Genomic DNA, 20,585 nt, shown 5'->3' with positions numbered 1-20,585 from the left:
AAGTTACAAAAAAACCCAAAAAACACATTTTTATTTTTACAAAAATTATGAGAACAGATGGCGACCGGTACATGGGTAAGTACTTTAATAATGCTGATGAGATGCGGGCAAAGATGGATATCTAAAATGACAAGCTATCAATTTCATGTAAGCAGTACAATGGACTGAACATAAACTAACCATATCTTTTCACATGCAGCTCTGGTGTGTCCAACAACCCATTACATGTATTAGTATTTGGAGGTGGTAACATTCAAAAAACAATGATGAAGAGATGCAAGTTTAAAAAAAGAAAAAACAAAGTATTTAAAAAAACTTCCAACATAAAGCATGATTCTTCATGAAAGCATCTTAAAAGAATAATCTACTTAAAAAAATAACATTGGGAAATGGCCACAGATATGTTGCTAAACAAGCTGATAGGGATAGGAAGCACATGGACCAGAGACAGTTTGCTGGTGTGATCACTAATAAAGACAGTGTTTCATCATCTTTCAAGATTCATAAGTACCAACCACGAGTGTCAGTATGCTCTCTACACTAACTACGAGGACCTAACAGTGTTTGGGAGCCTGGAAAAACTTTTTTTTTCTCTCTCAAACGTAACATTACAAACCAGTGAAAGACTGAGATTCTTAGCTTTCAAAGGAATTACAGAAGCACAGCTGGACTCCAACATTTTCCCTTCATGTCCTGATTGCTGATTTCGATGTCTCCTGTGGTTATTTCATGTGACTGTGCAATTGTGTTAGCTATACCATGTTTCCTGCAGACTGGCATAAAGTGGATCCTGTGAGGCAAACTAGCATGAATATGAGGAATCATGCTGCATTGCAGTCTGAAAGTCAAGTACTGTCAATATAACTGTCTCTCTTTATGGTAACTTTTTTTTTTCTATTTTTGTTTTTTTGGGTTTTTTTTTTTTAAAGAGACAACAAACTGTTGATTCTGAAGCACAGGGCTTTGGCACACCAGATGTTCAGCAAACAAATAAACAGTGATAGCAGCTGTAGTGCCACTAACCCCTTTCATGAGACACAAGCGACAGAGGAAAATGCAACCATTTAAGGGAGGCAACGGCAGGGCGAGAAGGAGAATGTTACTTCACTGTGGTAACAGAGTCACTCCCTCAAAAGTAAGACAATAAGGTATAGTGAGGAGAGGGCCAGGTGCTTCAGTCGCATGTTCCTCCTTGCAGCCTCAAGGTGCTTTGGGGCATCGCCACATATTCCAAGAACGTCAAGGAGCGTGAAACTTTAGAGGGGCTGACTGGATCGGGTCTAAAGAAGGGCTACACTATTCTCCTGCCCAGTATTCACTTCAAGATGATGTGGTAGCCATCATTCGTGTCATCTGGAAAGAAATGGAAAAGAAAACATTGTAGAAGGTTTTAAAAATAAACTTGCAATGATAAAGCTCATCAAGGCTCTGTGCCAAATATAGAAAGAAATAAATCATCATTATTTATTAATGTGGCTCGTATACCTTTCATTGTGTCCAAAACAAAACATACTTCATCCTGGAAGTTCTGAATCATCTGTTAAAAAGAGAGTTCATGTTAATGTGGGAGGGACACAAGCTAAAGCTGTTTATTAACACGTGTAATGACAACTGGTTTCGCATTGGTCTCATCTGTGATTTGAAAGTGTAGCTTTAATAAAAAAAAAAAAACATGAGCTTACCTCATCACTGACAAGCACATGAATGCCAGTGGGACCCTGTTTAAAGATCTGGTTTATCTGTCTGGGTGAGATGTTGAAGAGCTGAGCGATCTTCTCTGTGAGCTCAGCAGCTGTGAGCTCCTCTAGGTAGATGGCGTGATATACTGCATCCAGACAGAAAGGCAGGCACGATCAAAACTATTCTTTTTTTTTTTTTCTGACACTACAACATAGTAAAATCTTAATATGCAAGTATGTTTCATGATTACACTATAGTTTTTAGGGAAAATTTTAACTATTGCAAACACTGTACGGCTGTAGTTTGTGTATTACAATAAACTTTGTCCTCTTGCGCACAGCAAGGGATTCGTTTTTACTTTTAAAGCTACACCAAGAGCAACATGCCTCACATACCTGACGGAGGAGTAGGCATGAGCAGCAGCCTTCAGATACACTTGAACTTACAAGAAACAGTTCCAACGTGTTGGAAAATATGTTTATTCACTTTCTTCCTGGGAGTCAGATGAAAGTTCAACTCTCATGTCTGTACAGTAAATATGAAGCTACAACCAGCAGCCGGTTAGCTTAACATGGGAAAAGGCTAGCGTTGCTGCATCAAAGCGTAACGAAACCCACCTACCAGCACCTCCTAAAGTTCACCAATGAACATGTTGTATCTTGTTTATTATTATTATTATTATTATTATTATTATTATTATTAAGTGTAAAAACATCAAATTATGGTTGCACAGGAGTTAGACGCAGGGCTAGATCTACGCAGGTGCAGTGACTAAGCTCCGCTGGTTCCCTGACAACCTCACAGTGAAAACAGGGCTCCAGGAATTATCATCACAATTCAAATATATCACACCGACATGGGTACAGGCCTGGTCTTTTTATTAACTTAGCAAGACAGCAGATAGGTGTAATTCTCAAAATGTCAAAACTATTCCTTTAAATGTCAGCAGAAATAGATTCAGTACTGGCAACATGGTTCCTTTGCCAAGTGGTGACTGGGACGTGCAGTACAGCAACTGTTACAGCAATGGCTGCATATCACCAAGCATGTTGCCAAAACTTTAAAAATAGTATTTGAGGATTACAAGTTTTATAGTCGTTAATACACTGTAATGATACTGTGACTTTGTGACATGCCTAATAATGCCTCCTAGCTGCGCCCATTAGTGTAGTGTAATTCAAATACTTTTTGCTCTTTTCTAATACAAACATGAACATGAACAAACAAACATGGACTCACCAAAGAAAGTGTTGGCGGCAGCATCTCCGTTTTCATGTTTCGGTTGCTGTTCCCGTGCCTGCTGAGACTCCTGGCAAACGTAGATGGTCAGCCTTGGACGTACCACACTGTAAAAACAACATCCACACAGAGAAAAATAAATAAATAAATCACAAAATATCCAGAAATGTGTGGAGCCTCTTCTTGATATAATTAGATAAAGTGCATGTTTTTCAGGTAGGATTACATAACAGAAGACCCACCGTCCCTTTAGTGCATTGAAGAGTCTTATACCATCTGCTGGCCCACAGATCTGAATGACATCCTCCCTGGTCAGCTTCAACAGGTCTGCCCCTGGTACACAGAAACAAGACTTTGCTTAAAATCCTAAAACCCCTCCCTCTACCTGTGAACCTGAAATACACGACAATTTTGTTTTGGGGATATCCAACAGTTCATATGTGCAGCAAATGCTCCTTGTAAAGGAACAGTCTTTTCGCTTGACCTGTCCTCAGAGGGGTCACCATACAAGGTCAGCTACAGGCCACAGTTCAAGGTTCTGGCAGTGATTTTTCAGCCATGCTTAAGGACACTTTTGGTAATTTTATTCTTTTTTCACTCTACGTTGCCCTGCAGTCACTAAGATACAACAGATTTCTTCTCTGTCTTTTAGGCATCCGTGGCACGGGCAGCTCTAAGTGACACTACACTAAAATAAATGGTTGTTATCTGTATAATTTGCTGCAATTCTGTCTGCGGGGGCCATTTTACCTGAGAAGTTAGTGAAGAGCCGACAGAAGGGTGAGAAGCGGTTTCTATGAAGCCACTGTTGTGCATCCTGTGGTGTTGCTGTGGGTAACAAATTCTGAGAAAAAAAACCAAACAAGACAGAACGTGGGTCAAGACACAGAAGTGCAACAATCTCACTCAGAGTTTGCTCACAGAAGTCAGGTCAGTTTACTGCTTGTTTTTTATGGCTACTTCATCACTATGTCTTAAGCTCAAACACAACATCAAAAGAAAGTATACACACACACCCAAATATAAAAGATGTTAGATTTGACCGAGGTCTCATTCTTTTGCTTCAAAATGTAGGGATTTTTCAAAAGTCTACGTCTTACAAATAGACAGAAACAAATAATTTCCAAAAGTCTGTTTTAAAGACAGAAGTTGAAATGGTATTCTGCATCAACTGAGCAGCACAGTAATTGCACTCTCAACATAAATTAGCCTAAAATTGCCTATTTAACCTTTTCAACCTATTTAACCTCAAGTTAATTTATTAGTGGGTAAAAAAATATGCAACAATTTAATTTACACAGAGGTTTATTCATCTTTATTAATTCTTCTTCAGTTACTTCCCCCTCCCTTCATTTCTCAATGGGTGTATGTGACTAAGCATAACATCAGCTACACAGCTGCCTAAATATACAGTGAGTGCGGAATTAAATATTCTTACATCAGGTTTTTCATAGAAGCATTGAATCATTTCCTGTAATGCACAGAAGAGAGTTTCAGTATCATGCCTTCACGGGGAGATGAACTTGTATTTTTCATTTTCACTATCAAAATGCTTTCAATCACACCATGACACAGGTTAGGCTGATTTTTGTTTATGTTTTCAAAGTGCGTTGCTGGATGGAGGGCAGATGTTTAACACCTAGATGCCAGCTGTGAATATTAATATGCAGTGGTTCAGTGAGGCAGGATGCAGTCAGACAGTAATGTAAATCCAGAAAGTGAAAAGACACTTGTACTTACATCTACTACCTGAACGACAGGCTCCGGCTGGTGGTTTGGTGATCCATTTCTAAAAAAGGAAAATTTAACCATGTTGGAATCCAAGAAGAATTCTCAAAGTCTAATGGTCATCTACATTAAGAACAATCTACACGTCATGTTTGCTCCTCGTTAACTACACACAGAACACAAGCTGCAAGTAGCATCAATTGTGAAGCATTGGTAGAAACTGTGCAACACTCATACCCCTCTGCAACTGGGAAGCTATTGTGTGTGCTGTTAAAGCCAGGAGATGGAGAGTTGTTGACGTATGTAGCCTCAGGCCACGGAGAACACTGCAAAAGACCAACACTTTTGTTACTGTGGCATCTAAATAACCTCAGAAATACATTTATTCTGCAACCATTTCTAAGCTGCAGCTACCCCATACTTTTATCCACACAGTTTAGTCTGTTATTACCTAGTTTTACATAATAATCTGAATTTGCGCTAAAATGACAAGCTGTTTTATCAATTTGGTGACAGACATAACATTAACCATCGACTGTTTCAATAAAGGATTCATCATTTGTTGTTTCTCAAGAAAACATTCTCTGGTTAAAGCTTTTCTTTGTGAGGATTTGTTGCTTTTCCCCCCTTAACATCAGTATAAAGTGAACATCTTTGGTTTTGGACTGTTAGTATATGCTAACCTCTGTTAGGATTGTAGTTTCATAGGATGGCTGGTACTTTTCCTTTTCCTGTGGTGCCCTCTTCTCCATCTTCTCCCTGTCCGTCTTCTGCTTTCTGTCTGCACCTTTGGGCTGAAACACGTCATGTGGGGGGTCATTAAGGTTGTGACCATGAACAACACAACCAGAGACCAAAGCAACAAATGTTTGTCGGTCGCTCACCTTGAAGACTTTGACCTGGCAGGAGGCAGAGTGGAGGTGTTCTGTGTACTCTCCACTCTCATTCTCTTTAAACGTGTCGATCTGGATACGGAAAGGCACGCCCTTCTCTCCTCCGTGTTTACGCATGGTGAATTCTGTGCTGATGCAGTGAACCTAAAAAAAAAAAAGAAAAGGGATATAAAAGTAAAATCTACATGGGAATGATGACATAAAATAAAAACTTAGGTCTGTGGAATCAATCAATCAATAAATATTTGCAAAAATTGTTGCATTAGTAATTACTGCCTGTAGAATAACATTCAGTTTACTTGTTATTTTGCCAAACAGTATTGATTAGTACACTAAATGTTAACAAGCTTAGCGCTATAATGTCAAAGTGCTGCCTGAGATTACTGCCATTGCTTTTAATGAATGAAAGTAATTCAGGAAAACAACAGTGTTGTCCATCATGCTACCTGGATAAAAACTGAGGTTCTTTTTGATGGGTCCCAAAGGAACTCCACAGTGTTTAGCTGAGTAGGGTTAGCCCTGGGGTCGATTATGCCGACTGACATGGGGATATCTGCAATGGATCAATGCAAAACAGGCTGTTATCAAAAGAGTTTTTAATTCACTTTAACAATCAATATCCTGAATTGATGATTTTATATGAAAATTCTTGGTGGGTTAATATACACACAAGGCTGTACAGGAACATTGTTTCCACACACAAATCCCACATAATAGAGAAGAACCAGAACGTCTAGAACCTTAAAGTTAGAACAGTCATGTTTCATTCAGTGCTCACCGAGGTCGAGGATGCGATCCCCGGGCCTGTTCCAGCGCCAGCCTTCCAGCTGCTGGTGCTCTGTGTACTGAAGTCGTCGGTCATGAAACACCACTCGAATAATGCTCTGAAATTCAGAGAAATTCTGTTTTTACAAAGGCTTCAAGGGAGATATAAATACTATTCAAACACTTTAATACTAGTTTCACATGGCGGACACTGACCTGTGCAAATATACAGTTATGTTTGTGTGAAATGTCACGCCAGAATCTTACCTTCACCATTTTACCAGTGATTTCCGGAAGTTCCCCAATTTTCCGATTGTCAAGCATTCTAATTTCATAGGACTGCCCTGGAATGACAAGTCCGCACTGTAAATAAATGGCTCTCAGTTCCTACCAGGCTGTCACAAAACACCAAACATCCACAGTTGATATCTCAATTGTAGTCACACTAATTCCAATAATGCAAAATCATATCAAAAATTAAAATTAATCATTATCAAAAACATACCCTTGTAGACCATACTGTAATATATTTCCACAGTGATTGTTTCTCTCCACCTCTAATGCCAGCTATCAGAAGATTTACAGTCATCCAGGTAATAAAATGCAAGAACTGAATTTCAGTAGATTTTAACTTGATGTTCTTAGATCTCGATAAATTTACACAAACCTGAAACAGTACACTGTGGCTGGGATCTGGACACTGACCTTGGTTGAGGTAGGTGAGTGTTTCATCGTGCAGTTTAACGGCTGGCGAGGTAGCTGCACACAGAACATACTGGAAGGGAAGGATCTTGTTTTCAGAGTCTGGAGGCAGGTTGGACTCCTCTTGCTTGAAGATGGGGAGGGCAAGTACATCGCTGGAGAACAGAGACAAAAGAACAAAGCTGTCAGAAAGCTGCCAACGCCTGATCACCTCACTGTGAGACACATTCATTACTGAATGGCAGGTTATTGTGTTTGCCAGCTTTCCAGTTTATTAATTACAATGGTGGTGATTTGGGCAACATCACTAAATACCAAGGTATCCAATCAGTATCTCATTGCTCCTCTCAACAAAAGAATTTCAGGGAACAAGCAGGCACTTTGCAGCTCGTACAGTATCATATAACAGAGCACTTAACCAGCCAGAAAAGGACACAAAAGAGAGTGATCTTTCTCCAGCAGAGCCAAGTGCTTGAGTCAGCAAATCCTAAATGGATCTCACAAAATTTCCATCATGAAAAACTGAGTGGTAATATCTTAAAAATCTATCTGGACTTTAAACTCTTGAATAAGACGTCACCAATTAGACGCCACAGAACTGTGTGCAGATATTCACCCTCAGTGATTCAGAACTTGGTTGCATCATCGATAGGAAAAGTCTAATTCTTCAATCACATTTCATCAAAGAGTATTCTTCATCTGACTGTCGCCAAGCAGTGTAATGCATTGAAATTCATTTGTATGTGGGAATTAATTTGCTCCTCTGCTATCTTTCAGTACAAGACTTTACATATTCATGTACAAATTCAAAATGTGAACAGATTTCTCTGCTCAAACTGCAAACTGGTGAGACAATTAGAGAAAATGTGAAACACTTCAGACTAATAAAGCTGATTTGTACAGAGAAGTCATTAAAAACTACCAAATACCCTCATTAAAAATCCCCAACCTGTCACACAATCAAACATGTTCTGTGAATGTTTTGAGAGGGGATATAGAACAATACTGTTGATACTAAAGAACATGAGAGACAAAGTGAGATCATAAAATCATAAAAATCTATCTAACCATTATTTTTACTGTTGATTAATCTTGAATTTATTTTTTCAATTAATTGATCAATCTACTTGATTGGTAAATGAATTAGCAAAAAAACGCACATCCCAGTTTTCCAAAGACCAAGGTAATATTATCAAACTCTTTGTTTTGTCTGGCAAAAAGTTAAAAATCAATTCGGTTTACTATAATATTAAGACATAAAAAGCAACAAATGTTCTGTTTTGAGCAACTGAAACCAGTGAATTTTGGGCATTTTTGTCTGAACAATTACGGACACAACGGATTAGAAAATATTCTAGTTGCAAATTAATTTTCTGTTGATCAACAACTCGATTACTCCTATAATTGTATCATCACAATAATAATAATATAATCACACGCTGTTAAAAGTTCTGGGACAAGTGAAAACACACACTGCCAACACTTAAGCTTAAGCAGGTAATACAGTTTCACTAACTTTAGAAAGTGACAACTGAAGGAGGCATCCCCGTGAGAGCACCCTTACCGTCACTGTTTATATCAATCATTATGTCTCCAAATAAAACAAATATAGAACATATGGTACATACAATGAAGTCACAAATCAGATGGCATGTTTCGGTAGCAACAACAGCAGTGCACTTAAGACAGAAGATTCAACCCGTTTAAAACTTGTACTGTACCTCATGCTGTATGCCCCAGCACCAAGCTCCTGGCCAATGCCCGAGAGACTGGCATCAAAGTCCTGGACCAGTCCGGACTCGATCACTTCATCCGTGAGAGGTAACTTCAGAGCCCACGCCATGGTGGTGGCGATGTGGAGTTCTTACGGAGTGCAGTTCTGGTTAAAACTTAAGCCAGGTTTTTATACCTGCGTCCCACAGCCTTCCGATCTTTAGTGGAGAAAGTGACAATAATAAGTTTATTATCGTCAAGTTTGGCTCCAACTCCCGTGAACATACAGCGATATCTGAACATTTGATCGAGGAAAACAGCTACAAAAAAATAATGCGTATGCTCAAATTAGCAGCGTGTGCAATTGTTAGTAACTGGCAACTATTCTGAGCAATGCAGAGCTCCTGAGGTTAAGGGTAAGTTAACGGTACTCTGCACACGTTTTATGCAACCGTGCACCGCAGCACTGCTGAGATCCAAACAACTTGTGGTAAGCTACAACATTTTTAGACTTTACTTCTTTTCATTTAGTTTCATAAATCTAATTAAAAGACACAAAGCTTACCTTCAAGTGAGATGCGTGTAGCTACTTGCTGACACTGCGACAGTTTCGTGCCATCATGTCGCGCTCCTTCGTCTCAGCACTAAAATAAACATGTCGAGCTAAACACTTAGCTAGCGACGTAGCCTGCCAGCGAACTTGGCCAGTAGGATGCTAGCTCTTCTAAGCCTCCGTTATTGGGGATTCAGGGGGATGGATTATTCCTGGCAGACATATTTATAAATAAAAATGCATAAACACTATCTCTGGTTCCCAAATATATGCAATATAATGTCTTGCTTTTGTTTGTTTATCTAGTTCGGTCAGGAAAAGGAGCTGCCGTAATTTCCGTTTCGTTTTCTTCTTCTTCTTGTTATTTTACAGTTCAAGCAAAGTACTTTATGGCTCATTTCCGCCGCCCAGCGCCCACTGCCCGTTTTCACAGTTTTCTTAAAATTTTCTTAAACTCAACATTTTTGGTTTTTAATTGTTAACTGTTGCAAGCAATTTCGTTGTGTTAAAATGTTGTTTTCCCGTGTTTGGGAAAATAATTAAAGTTTTATTTACAGTGGGGGTCAAAAGGAAGTTAATCCAGCCATGATTAGAAGAGATATTTTACTTGTAAAAAGAACCAATTTTTTCAGTCCCTGTTGGGGAGGTCAGTCGTTACTATCTAACTACAGCCAATGCAAAGACAGAAAATATATCAATACATAACAATAAGGAGTGATTAATAAAGACAGGTTTTATTTGATTTATCTGACAGAAAATGACAAAAAGCAACCAACTTTAGTTTTTCCCTTGTCTCACTCAGACCTGAACCCTTTGTGTGCTTTGCAGTCAAAAAAACTAATGGTTGATATCTTATTATTCTAATTTAGCTCTTCTTTTCTCTATTGATATCTTACTATAATAAACAATATTATATATATTGTCTTCCCATATTTAACATGAAGGTAAAACACATGTTAAAGCAAGACCTTTGTAATATGATTTTTTATGGTTAGACATACCGTATGTCCACTGCAATGTCGGCCTACTGTTATTCAAAAGGTAAATATGAGGTGGAAAATAAAATGCCCCATTCAACATATCATTCACAATGGTCAAATAAAATAATTTAGATATGTGAATAATAATGTATATTAGTTTATAATTAATCTGCAGTATTTTACATTTCATCTGCATAAAAAGTACATTAATCTTAATGATAGATGTTGCATGTCAAGTTGATTATTGCAATTTTGCCAGTACTGCTACATTTTGGAAAGCAAAGCTTCTTGCCGTTCAAAAACTTTACAATGAAGAAATTAAATTCTTTTACAAACGTAACAGATGCTTGCACCGTACATATAGCATTCTTAACCCTTTAACTTTCTCAGCTGTCACTAAAGTGCAAAGAATTCTTGAAGAATTGGCAACGATAAAGAAAACTGCCACAGTATTTTTCCTAAATATAACAACTCCAGACTTCACATGCAAACACTCCTTTAACTCATTCATAATGAATTTTCAAAACACATTTAACCACAAAACCCCATTTTCTTGACTAAACAGTTAATTACTTTTTTTGAAATTCAGTTAATCAATTTGATTGATATTAGGCTTAGTAAGTGTATCTAAAAAAAAAATCTGGCACTAATGTTTCAGGCATCATGAGACTATTTCAAGTTGACTTCATAATGGGCCAGTTAAGTTCCTATTTTGGAAATATACTTTAACTTGAAGGGAAAAAAATGTCACAGCAGCACTGTCAAGCCATTAAGGGCAAAATTCACAACAGTGAACCGAGAAAACACAAAATACTCTCAGAGTATTATAAACACATTTAACAGAAAGCATTAAAAGAGGACAGACTGTTGTGAATTCAAACACACATACTGTATGTGTATTTGCACGATCAGTAACTCACAAATGAAACAAACTTTATTTTTTTAAAAACTGTAATATGTTGGCATCATGGGCAACAGTCTGGGCTACTGCTTTATTTTGATAAGAACCTGTTGTCCATGGAACATCAGAAATGACCCTCTCCATGAACACCCAACTGTGTGACACTTTTATAAAATTATTTAATAAATTTATTATAAAGCCAAACAAGAGAATATGACTGCAGCTTTTGTCTTGATGATTATCAATCAAATATCAAAATGATGATTGTCCCAAAATACTTGTTGCAGAGTCAGGAGTAGTTAGAGGGCAAAGTCATTTTTGGTTTTCTTTAGATAACAACTTCTGATGAAAACAAGGTTATAGGTCATTGCCCACTTATAGCCTACAGTCGTATTTATTCCTGTCAGAATTTATGTTTGCAGAGCTGCTCGTGCAGTACAAATATTATCTGAATATAAAGTAAATGAGGAGCTAAATATCAAATATCAGCGTACTGTCATCCACTGTGCCAAAGTGACATGAATGTGATTAAACTCAATAATACTCAGTGCTCGCCCGCTTAAAGTAATTCAGAGGGTTACCCTATAAAACCATTTGTATAAAAGTTCAAACGTTTTTAAATATGACATGTTATTATCACTGTATATGATAAGAGGACCATGCAGTTTGACTTAGTACCCACCACAGAAGTAGTGTACATATATACAACTTTAAAACACAATAATTATTCGTTTTAAGTTCTCTTTCATTAGATTTCAGTCATGTATTTCAATCATTTTCTCAAAAAATTCATATTCTTTCAGCCTTTTACAGAGGTTAAATCATATTTACAACACTATCTACATCTGTGTTATTGTATTAAATGTTCAGCTTCCCAACAGGATAAAAGATCAGTAGCAAACTCTCCCAGAATGACGTCGCTACTGAACCTGGAAAACGTTGATTTTGCTTGTGTTTTTCAACGTCTGTCGCCGGTTGCAGAACCATACTCGCACAACCTCTCGGTCATAGTTTAGCTCTCTTGCAATCTCAGTAATCTCTTGACCCGTTGGCAGTGCATTCTTCTCAAAGTAGGAGTTGAGAACCTCTATTGCTTGCGGTGTGAAACTAGTACGCCGCTTGCGTTTTTTGGAAGGTTCACCACCAACAAACTCCATCAGATTCTGTTGGCCTTTCTGGTTCCAGTGCTCGGCTTCGGCCAGCCACTTCTCCAACACGGGCTTTAGCTTCTGAGCGCTCTTGGGAGTGATATCCAACTTTTCAAATCTGCAGTACAAAAGAAAGTTCAATCTAAAAAGTTTTTCATGAGCGTACACTATAGGCACCGTATCTCAATTTGATCCCTATGAACACAGACATAGTATACATAGATCCAGTTTGCAGGCAAGTGAATTCGATAGTTTATATACCAGTCCAAGCTTTAACCAGCTTACTGACAAATATCTCATTATTTTACTTAATGTAATTACTGACCTCTATATAATAATGACTCCATTGCTGTTCATATTGAAATACCACTTTGGAGAATTCTTAAAATCTATACTCACAGACGCCTCTTTTTCTGTAAAATGTAGCCTAAGCAGTGCAAATGTTATTGATTGCATTAAAGGACTAGTTTAACATTTTAGGAATATGCTTGGTGTTCTTGCTGAGATCAGGTGAGAGGATCAATATGGCTCATTAAATATGAAGCTACAGCCAGCAGGTGGTTAGTGTAGCTTAGCATAACGCCTGGAAACAGGGGAAACAGCTGGGCTGAACTCTGTATGAAGGAAACAGAATCCACCTACCAGAACCTCCAAAGTTCACTAATTACCACGCTATGTCCTGTTTGTTTAATCCAAGCAAATACGAGTATATGAGATTCTGATAGACTGATTTTGTTACCTTTGCCTCAGAGTCCGGCTGGCTGATTCCCTTCAGTCTTTATGCTAAGCTGTGCCAAACAGCTGCTGGCTGTAGCAGCATATTTAATGGGGAGACATGAGAGTGGTATCTATCTTTTAATCTTACGCTCTGCCAAAAAGTAAATAAAGGTATTTCCCAAAATGTCAAACAATTAATTTAAAGTAATTTTTGATTTAGGGAATAAACTATATAAACCATATGTCAGAAATTGTTCAAATCTTTACTCAAAGATCTCCTTATTTTTATGTAGAAAGTAGAAAGTGCAATTAATGCAATTCAAATGTATTCACACTGATGCATTAAGGATTTATTGCAACAGTTTTTTGCAAATATAACACAAAATGTCAGTGTTGCACTCACTCCACTAAGCATGACTGCACTAACATAATACAAGAAGATGAGTAGTTTTTTTTCATGGGTGACTTAACTTCATTCATGTTGGAACAGTATAAGAATTGTAATTTGTGTGCACGCAAATGTGGACAACGTATGCACATATCAAATGATGCTTTGTAAAGAGTTTGCTGAAGAACACTTCTCTATGCAAGGCAACATGGACAGGGGAGTCATTTACCTGCAAATGGCAGACTGGCTGTAAGCCGGACCCTCAGTTGCAGTCAGAGCCTGCCCTACTTGTGTCTGCGTAAGCCCCAAGGACAGCCGACGGATCTTGAAATTCTTGGCAAACTCTCGAATTTCCTCCAGATTAATGCCTTCCTCGCTGCTGACAACCTGCTGGGGTTCTACAATTGTGAAGAGTCTGGTTAAAAATATCTACCTACTTAAAGCGGATCTATGTTTGGATAGGAGAAGCAGGTGTACATACTGCTGACAAGCTGGCCCACTTTTGCAATGTCTCCACAGGTGATGGGTACCGTGGAAGAGAGCGTGGTGGCGGTCTTCAGTACAGACGGCTGCGGGGCGATTACAACTGGCGACGGAGTGACACTTGTTACCGAAGCCTGGGAGGGAACAAATAAATAACAGTCTTGGATGTAACCTATTTTATAAATGCAGTAGTCCTTTCTGACCCCAAAGTCCAGACAGATTTTTGTGTGTACCTGTGTGTTAGGCTTGGTAAGTGTTGTAGGAGCAGCGGCTTTGGGCAGAACTGCAGCAGAAGTCACAACTGTGGCAGGTCCATTTCCTACAGTGGCAATGATCTGTCCCTGGGTGTTGAGAAGCAGCTGTGGGGTGACAGTCTGGACCTGGAGACCCTGGAGCGGGAGGGTGGGAGTTGCAGCCCCTCCAGCCAGAGAGGCCGGGTTCACCAACAGCGGGAGGGTTCCTATAACCTGTAAATATTGTTTGAATTTTGGAGAAATACATACAAATAATTGAAACGGAACCATCTGTGATAGTTTTCGCTCTCAGGACATTTGACAGCCTGTCATGGCAGTGTTTTTGCTTCTGGAAAATAAGAATGTCCCGTTAGCAGTTTACTTGGAATAAAAATCATGTCTTTCAAGATTAAACACTGCACTACTAACTGCAATGAGCTGCAATAATGGAAAGACTGAGTAATGGAAGTGTTTGAGAGGATAAATCAGTTTTCACAGAAATTGTCTTATGCTCCACTGACTTGAAATAGCACTGCTGATTGATGTTAACTGGAGGCTGGAGCCTTTATTCCCAGAAACAGAAACACAACATTCTGATTGTTCTTGGAGAGGGTGTGATTAGCAATCAAAACACATCAGTATGAAAACTTGAAAAAACCTAAATGGCACTATGTAAGGGGAGCATGTTAGTTTGGGAATTACGGTACTTGTTCTTATAGCGTTCACATTTTTCGGACTTACTTTTTAAATAATAGAATAGAAAAGAATAGATTAGAATAGAAACTGAGCAGCAGCTGCAATAGCAGTTTTTTATAGCACCGACCTGTCCCTGGGCATTTGTGATGATCTGGCTGGTGATGCCAGCCATGTTGGACATGGCACTGGTGATGATGGGAGTGGAGGCAAGGGAACTGAGGAACTGGGGCTGTGCTCCCAATGAAGCAGCATTGATCTGTGCAGAAAATAAATCACAGAACACAGAAAAATGAAATTACATGACTCATAAGCCAGATGTTAACAGTACAGAGGTGACTACACACTGGCATTCTTACAATAGCAGGATTGAGGGAGAGTCCTGCAGTCTGCAGTGCTGCCACAGATATGTTGGACTGAGACATGGTGGTTGAGGCCGTGGTCGCCTGGGCTGCTGCCATCTGAGCTGCAGTAACCTGGGCATTGGTCACCTGCGTTGGCTGAGACGTCACCTGCTGCACAGCAGCCTGGACTGACTGCATGGAGGCTGCATGAGGCTGGAACACTGTCTGTGCATTTGTCTGCAGCTGGGGCTGGACTGAGTTCAAGACTGTGGCAGCTGAAGGAAAATTCAAGTGTATGCAATCTATTAGTTGAGATAATGTTTAATGTGAGAAAACTGACTAAAACATGATGACAAGACTAAGAGTTCATAGCCACACTAGCAGCTCTGTGAGGCTCCTTACAGGCCTCATATAACGTCAGGGGGACGTCATGGTTAACATGGCTTACCGTGGTTTACAATGTTCACTATGCGAGTTTAGTTGGTTAACATGCTAGCATTTGCTAATTTCTACTAAACACAAAGTAGTGTGATGGGAATGTCAATATTTTGTAGGTATTTGGTCATAAATCAAAGTACTAAATGAAAAGTTATTATAACCACAGTTATTACAAGTCATCCATTAGGTTGACATATATGTTTGTACCCAATTCCATGACATTTCCGATAGTTGTTTTCACTTAAAACCACAAATGTGAACGTGGTGTAGACAAGAGGACAGGAAGGAAGTGGTGGACTGACCGACCGACAGACGTCACCATCCCTAGAGCCACGCCACGCTGATGTGTTATACCTCAGGAGGAAATGATGTGTGTGTGCCGTTCTATAGCACTTTTGAAGTGAGATGTCGGCGGTGATGTAGCCAGACTTACATTTTAACACAATCTGGATAAGAGACACCAAATGGGCAGCACACATGCAGGGACAGTTTGTATTTTACCTTGGAGGCCAGCAAAGGGCAGCTTGAGGAGGTTTCCGGCCGAGTTAGCTGCTGCAAGCCCAGGGAGAGTAGCAACATTGGTGGTGGGGAGGGTGAGAACAGCCAGACTGCCCTGGCCACCGATGGAGCCCGCCATACTCAGGGGGATGAGTAGGGGTTGGCCCAGCGACCCTGTCTGGGCCATCATACCGGTCATCAACGTGGCCAGACTTTCCTGGGTCAGCACCTGATGTTGAGAAGTAAAAGATTTGCTTTCAATCAGCATTTGTGACTGGAGTGAGCAACGTTTTTCTCAGAGGGTTCGTATACCTCCTTTATCTGTTTTTACTATCATTCTGGTGTTTTACAGGGGCAATCTTACTAAACTAAATAGTAGCAGTAATAAAATTTTCTTTGCCTTTGGACTCAGATAATCCATCTTCCTCTGCTGCAGTACTAAATTTCTTTTGTTTTTTCACGATATTTGGTGTTTTATTTTTGTTGTTGCCGTGGTACGTATTGGTTCGAATTCACTCCAATTTTTTTCTACAGCTTCAGGCCAGGTGTTCAGGTGTTCGGGATCAAATTTGTTCCATTTTTCACATTCACAATGTACTGGAGGCAACTGCCACAGTCAGTGACTTCACTAAATCACCTACACTCGCCTGTGGGTGACAATAGTGACATTAATCCCTCTGACACATGAATATTGGACAAGAAATTATATGTGAACAGGGTGAAATGCAAATAAGGCTCTTTTTTTTTTTTTTTGCCCTCATCACTTGTCATTTCACACTGAACTTTCAAGGCCAGTGTACACCAAACACCTTGTTTTAGGTCAAGAAAACTATTTACTACAATATTCTTTCTCTAATGACAAAAGATGAATATGGAAAGAGTGCTTGGTGTGTAAATTCATACTTGTGGACAGCCTTGTACAGTGATGGGCATGGCGGCCTGGGGCTGCGGCATGGACACACTGATGGGAACAGCAGGAGTCAGCGTTTGGACAGCGGGGACCGGAGCCTCTACAGACACCACCTGCTGCTCACCCAGCACTGCAGGAGCACAGCTAACGTTGGTTCTTACTGACATTTCAAGTGGTTTTCACAGCTGTCATTGGCATTTCAGTACATCTGTGTCATGTGCATATGAATAATTAAAAGTCGTCATCTATCCTTTTTCATCTAGCAAGGCCTTGATTTACCTATTCCCCCTGTGCTCTGGGGCACAGTGGGGCTGTCCTGGGTGCTGCCGCCCTCCGGTTGCTCCGCCGCCTGAGCCACTCCCTCCTCAGCTTTGCCTTCACTCTTCCCATCGTTTACTGATGACGGCAGAGACGCATCGACCTCTACCTCTAGCACTCGAATAGTCTCATGGCCGGACATCACAATGACCTGCGCAGTGAACAGGAATAAAAGCTGAGATGACTCGAACGCACAAGGATCTGCCAACTCTATTGCACTTCTTTTGTGAAAGTTTTTTTTATCATAATAGATAAATATGGTAAAAGTCTCACTTCATCTAGTACCTGAAGGGTCACAAAAGAAAGCCTGAATTTAGTATTTATCCCCCTCATCGATTTACTGTCTAACTACATGTAGTGAATCCCCTTTTTGACTCAACCAGTGACTTATGGTATGCAATAAGGAAAGACCTAGAGGAGAGGCAGCAAGACAACCTGGGCTGGAAGACAAAGTGCAGAGAGACAATGCAGGAAGAGAGAGGAGGATGCATACCTGGTTGTCTTTGGCAGGGAATTTCAAAGTGCAGGATTTAAATGGCTGAAAAAAGACTTCTGCAGTCAGACAGTGAATGGCTAAGGAGAACAGAGAAGCCAAGCACATATTAGGACACAATGACCAAAAACAAAAAAAAAACAATACTAAAAAAAAAAAAAAAAAAAAAAATGAAAATGAAAAGAGCATGAGTACAACAAAACAATGATAAGAGCATCAGCCAACAAGCAGCTCAAGCAATGCTTTCAATATCCCCTCTGTGAAGAGCATTGCTTTTGTTTGCTGACTATGTCTATGTACACAGAATGTTACTAAAGAGAGGAAAAAACACAATTAATTATTAAGCATGGCAGTTTAAAGACTGATAACTCACAAGCATAGAGCAGCAGGAATTATTAGGCGATCAAACACAAAAAGTGGCTCCTGATCTCAATGAACTGCTGTGTGGAAGTTAATCATTCCGTTATGATGTGATATGCTGGCACATGGAGGGTGACAGGAGCAAACAGCAGCACAGAACTTGAAGACAACATAAGTTATGAGGGTTCTGCTAAGCTCTGTGTGGCTACAGCAAGAAGAGAGGGCCTGTCACTGTTCAGACAGGTGAGTGTTACCTGCTCATTGACAGTAAGCGGGGCATCTTTGGCAGGGAGATCCTGGGAGTTCATGGCTCGCTGCACCACCACAGTCACAGTCTTCCTGGCATTCTGCGCAAAACACACACAGATCAAACAAAAAAGTCTTTAAGGTCCTTCTTAATATGTTTTGCAGCTATTTCAGGCATTAAAACTTATAAATTTTCATGTTGGTGACCCCTGTAAGCCCGTAGTATCCGCACTACAGGGGGCGAATGCTGGTTACAGACCCAGACCCACATGCAGAGGACTGTTTTTTATTCATGGCTATTTCTGTCATTGCAGGACCAGACTATTTGGAGGGGCCTATAAACAGGCCATACTGTGTTGCACTTTAGCTGCAGAAAGCGGCATGAAACACGCTGATCGTGGACATAAAGTGGTTACAAATTCATCATAGATCAAAAAAAGATTCCAGAGGACGACTTTCCTGCTGCAATGCCCCGTTAGAAATGAGGATCTGTCAAAACTTCAGCGGGTGTTGATGGGCTCCCCACCCCCATCCCGGCCAATAAAAGTCTCGCCGCGTCGGCCACTTTTGAAGACAAGCACTAACCACCAAGTACAGGCGACAGAAATCATCTCGACCCGTGCCTAGAGACCGAATATTATGTATTTCCCTCTCTTTATCATAAATATATAAATTATGCTAATTACGAACATTGCATATTAACCAAAACTCATTTCCTCTCGCCATTTCGCTGCTATGCGCGAGGAGCAGGCTCGAATAGAGTCCGGTTATTATATTCAACTTACCGCGTAAATGCAGCTTATTCGCTGTAATCCCCCGCTCTTATAAAGGTCCTTGTCACAGTTTGTTTCAGTCACACATAATTAAAAATTCATCTCAGCTCCCAGACAGGCGCTGTGACTGCACACAAAAGAGGTATTTGCATTGATAAGGAGGGTTGCAATGTTAGGATCTCCTCTCTCTTAATATTTAATGACGATGGCCTTTCTGCAACACTTCAGATAATCAAAAATCCTCGAGGTGTCTCACAAAATCCTATTTCAGCTGTAAAGTCGGACAAAATTGCCACAAAATTGGCCTTTTGCACTACGTCATGAACATAATTTATGCAAGGAAAAAATCTTGCATTGAAAAATGTCTGCCTCGACTTGAGAGCTGCCATGGCTCTCTTAAAGGGGAAGTGCTCCAATAAAAGCTGAACAGTGAGAGCAGCTATGAATCATTGACACAGAGAAATAATAGATGAAACACCGTGCTGCTACACGAACAGTTTCTTAATACCGCTCTTTGTTTCACTGACAGTGTGTTTGAATGAGAAATTACCCGTTTACTTCGATGAATTTGTACAAAATTACGAAAACAACACAACAGGATTCCCAAAAAACAACTGCTCATATTTTATGTACTATGGAGATGGTATCCTTTGTTATATTTTGTTGTTATATGTTGAAAGCTGAATAGAATAGCCGATTCATGGATCCCTCTGGATTGGACTTCCTTCTACCTGACTTGCCCTGACTGGCTGTCTTATAGTGTCATAGCTGCTGTGATTTGTTTTGTTAACTTGGTTTAGAGAAAATATGTGGTTCTGTGGCTGTGTGTATTTATATTGAAAATAAGGGGGGAAATAACCCTGATAAATATATCACACTCTGTAAAACGGAGGCTTTAAAATCACATACTAGTTTTTGTTTTATGTCAAATAAAGAATTCTTGCTTTTTATGAATTCTAAACACTACATAATGATACTGTACTCGGTAATAGTATATATACCTGTATTGAGTGGTTTATTATGTTGTTTTTTGTTGTATTCCCTACACTTGCTTTGAGCATGTTCTTGATGTATAAAACTTGTTTTTAATCCTTAACCAAATTGTGAAAGCAGAGCTTATAGGCTAATTAGACCTTGACCACTCAAACCTCCTGCAAACATATAATTATATTTTTTGTCATCTAAGTTCCTCTACAAAAGGTTACTGGTGTTACTGAAAAGTTCTTTCGTCTCTTGATGTTTTACTGTTGTTTTGTCACTATAAAACAACAATGAATCGATCAATAGAATCAATACATGGATGTGTTTCACTTATAAATGTTGGTACAACATTAATAAATACTTTTGTAGAATGATACATGATAATGAGATCCTGATCTTTTAATTATG

General features: G+C 39.6%; 2 protein-coding genes and 1 long non-coding RNA gene across 4 annotated transcripts; 1 reads left to right on the top strand and 2 right to left on the bottom strand.

Annotated features, from left to right (window-relative positions):
* Positions 1–14: 14 nt before the first annotated feature.
* On the bottom strand, positions 15–9,616 carry tfcp2 (transcription factor CP2). 2 transcript variants are annotated; one of them, XM_056384063.1, is made up of 17 exons: positions 9,286–9,616; positions 8,729–8,938; positions 7,011–7,162; positions 6,573–6,649; positions 6,319–6,424; positions 5,987–6,093; positions 5,532–5,684; positions 5,331–5,441; positions 4,885–4,973; positions 4,660–4,708; positions 4,358–4,390; positions 3,670–3,763; positions 3,162–3,252; positions 2,920–3,026; positions 1,683–1,825; positions 1,486–1,537; positions 15–1,353 (listed from the first exon to the last, which is right to left on the bottom strand). In XM_056384063.1, exons 2-17 carry the CDS (start codon positions 8,848–8,850, stop codon positions 1,316–1,318), a joined length of 1,524 nt encoding a protein of 507 aa, XP_056240038.1. In that variant the 5' UTR covers positions 8,851–8,938; positions 9,286–9,616; the 3' UTR covers positions 15–1,315. The 2 variants fall into 2 exon arrangements, with proteins under 2 accessions (XP_056240038.1, XP_056240039.1); XM_056384064.1 differs by lacking the exon at positions 4,358–4,390.
* LOC130174344 (uncharacterized) lies at positions 9,008–17,405 on the top strand. Its single transcript, XR_008828584.1, has 3 exons — positions 9,008–9,210; positions 17,010–17,155; positions 17,270–17,405. It is a non-coding gene; the product is annotated as an uncharacterized LOC130174344 (long non-coding RNA).
* On the bottom strand, positions 9,989–20,356 carry pou6f1 (POU class 6 homeobox 1). Its single transcript, XM_056384060.1, is given in 13 exon segments — positions 9,989–12,420; positions 13,637–13,805; positions 13,889–14,024; positions 14,124–14,357; positions 14,947–15,075; positions 15,176–15,435; positions 16,100–16,325; positions 17,000–17,136; positions 17,286–17,475; positions 17,818–17,857; positions 17,859–17,897; positions 18,432–18,524; positions 19,209–20,356. Coding segments are annotated over 12 exon segments (1,932 nt in total). The 5' UTR covers positions 18,458–18,524; positions 19,209–20,356; the 3' UTR covers positions 9,989–12,074.
* Positions 20,357–20,585: the final 229 nt, after the last annotated feature.

Source organism: Seriola aureovittata, chromosome 9 (genome assembly GCF_021018895.1).
Source record: "Seriola aureovittata isolate HTS-2021-v1 ecotype China chromosome 9, ASM2101889v1, whole genome shotgun sequence".
Lineage (NCBI taxonomy): Eukaryota > Metazoa > Chordata > Actinopteri > Carangiformes > Carangidae > Seriola > Seriola aureovittata.
Note: the sequence above shows the minus strand (reverse complement) of the source record. Positions and strands in the feature narration are given on the sequence as shown.

Bases quoted from the DNA above. Each gene is read 5' to 3' on its own strand.
- tfcp2 (XM_056384063.1), bottom strand. From the start codon at position 8,850: ATGGCGTGGGCTCTGAAGTTACCTCTCACGGATGAAGTGATCGAGTCC. The intron at 3,764-4,357 runs GTAAGAATATTT...TTTTTTTCTCAG, and splicing joins GCTTCTATGAAAAACCTGAT to AATTTGTTACCCACAGCAAC. The intron at 3,253-3,669 runs GTAAAATGGCCC...TCTGTGTACCAG, and splicing joins GCTCTTCACTAACTTCTCAG to GGGCAGACCTGTTGAAGCTG.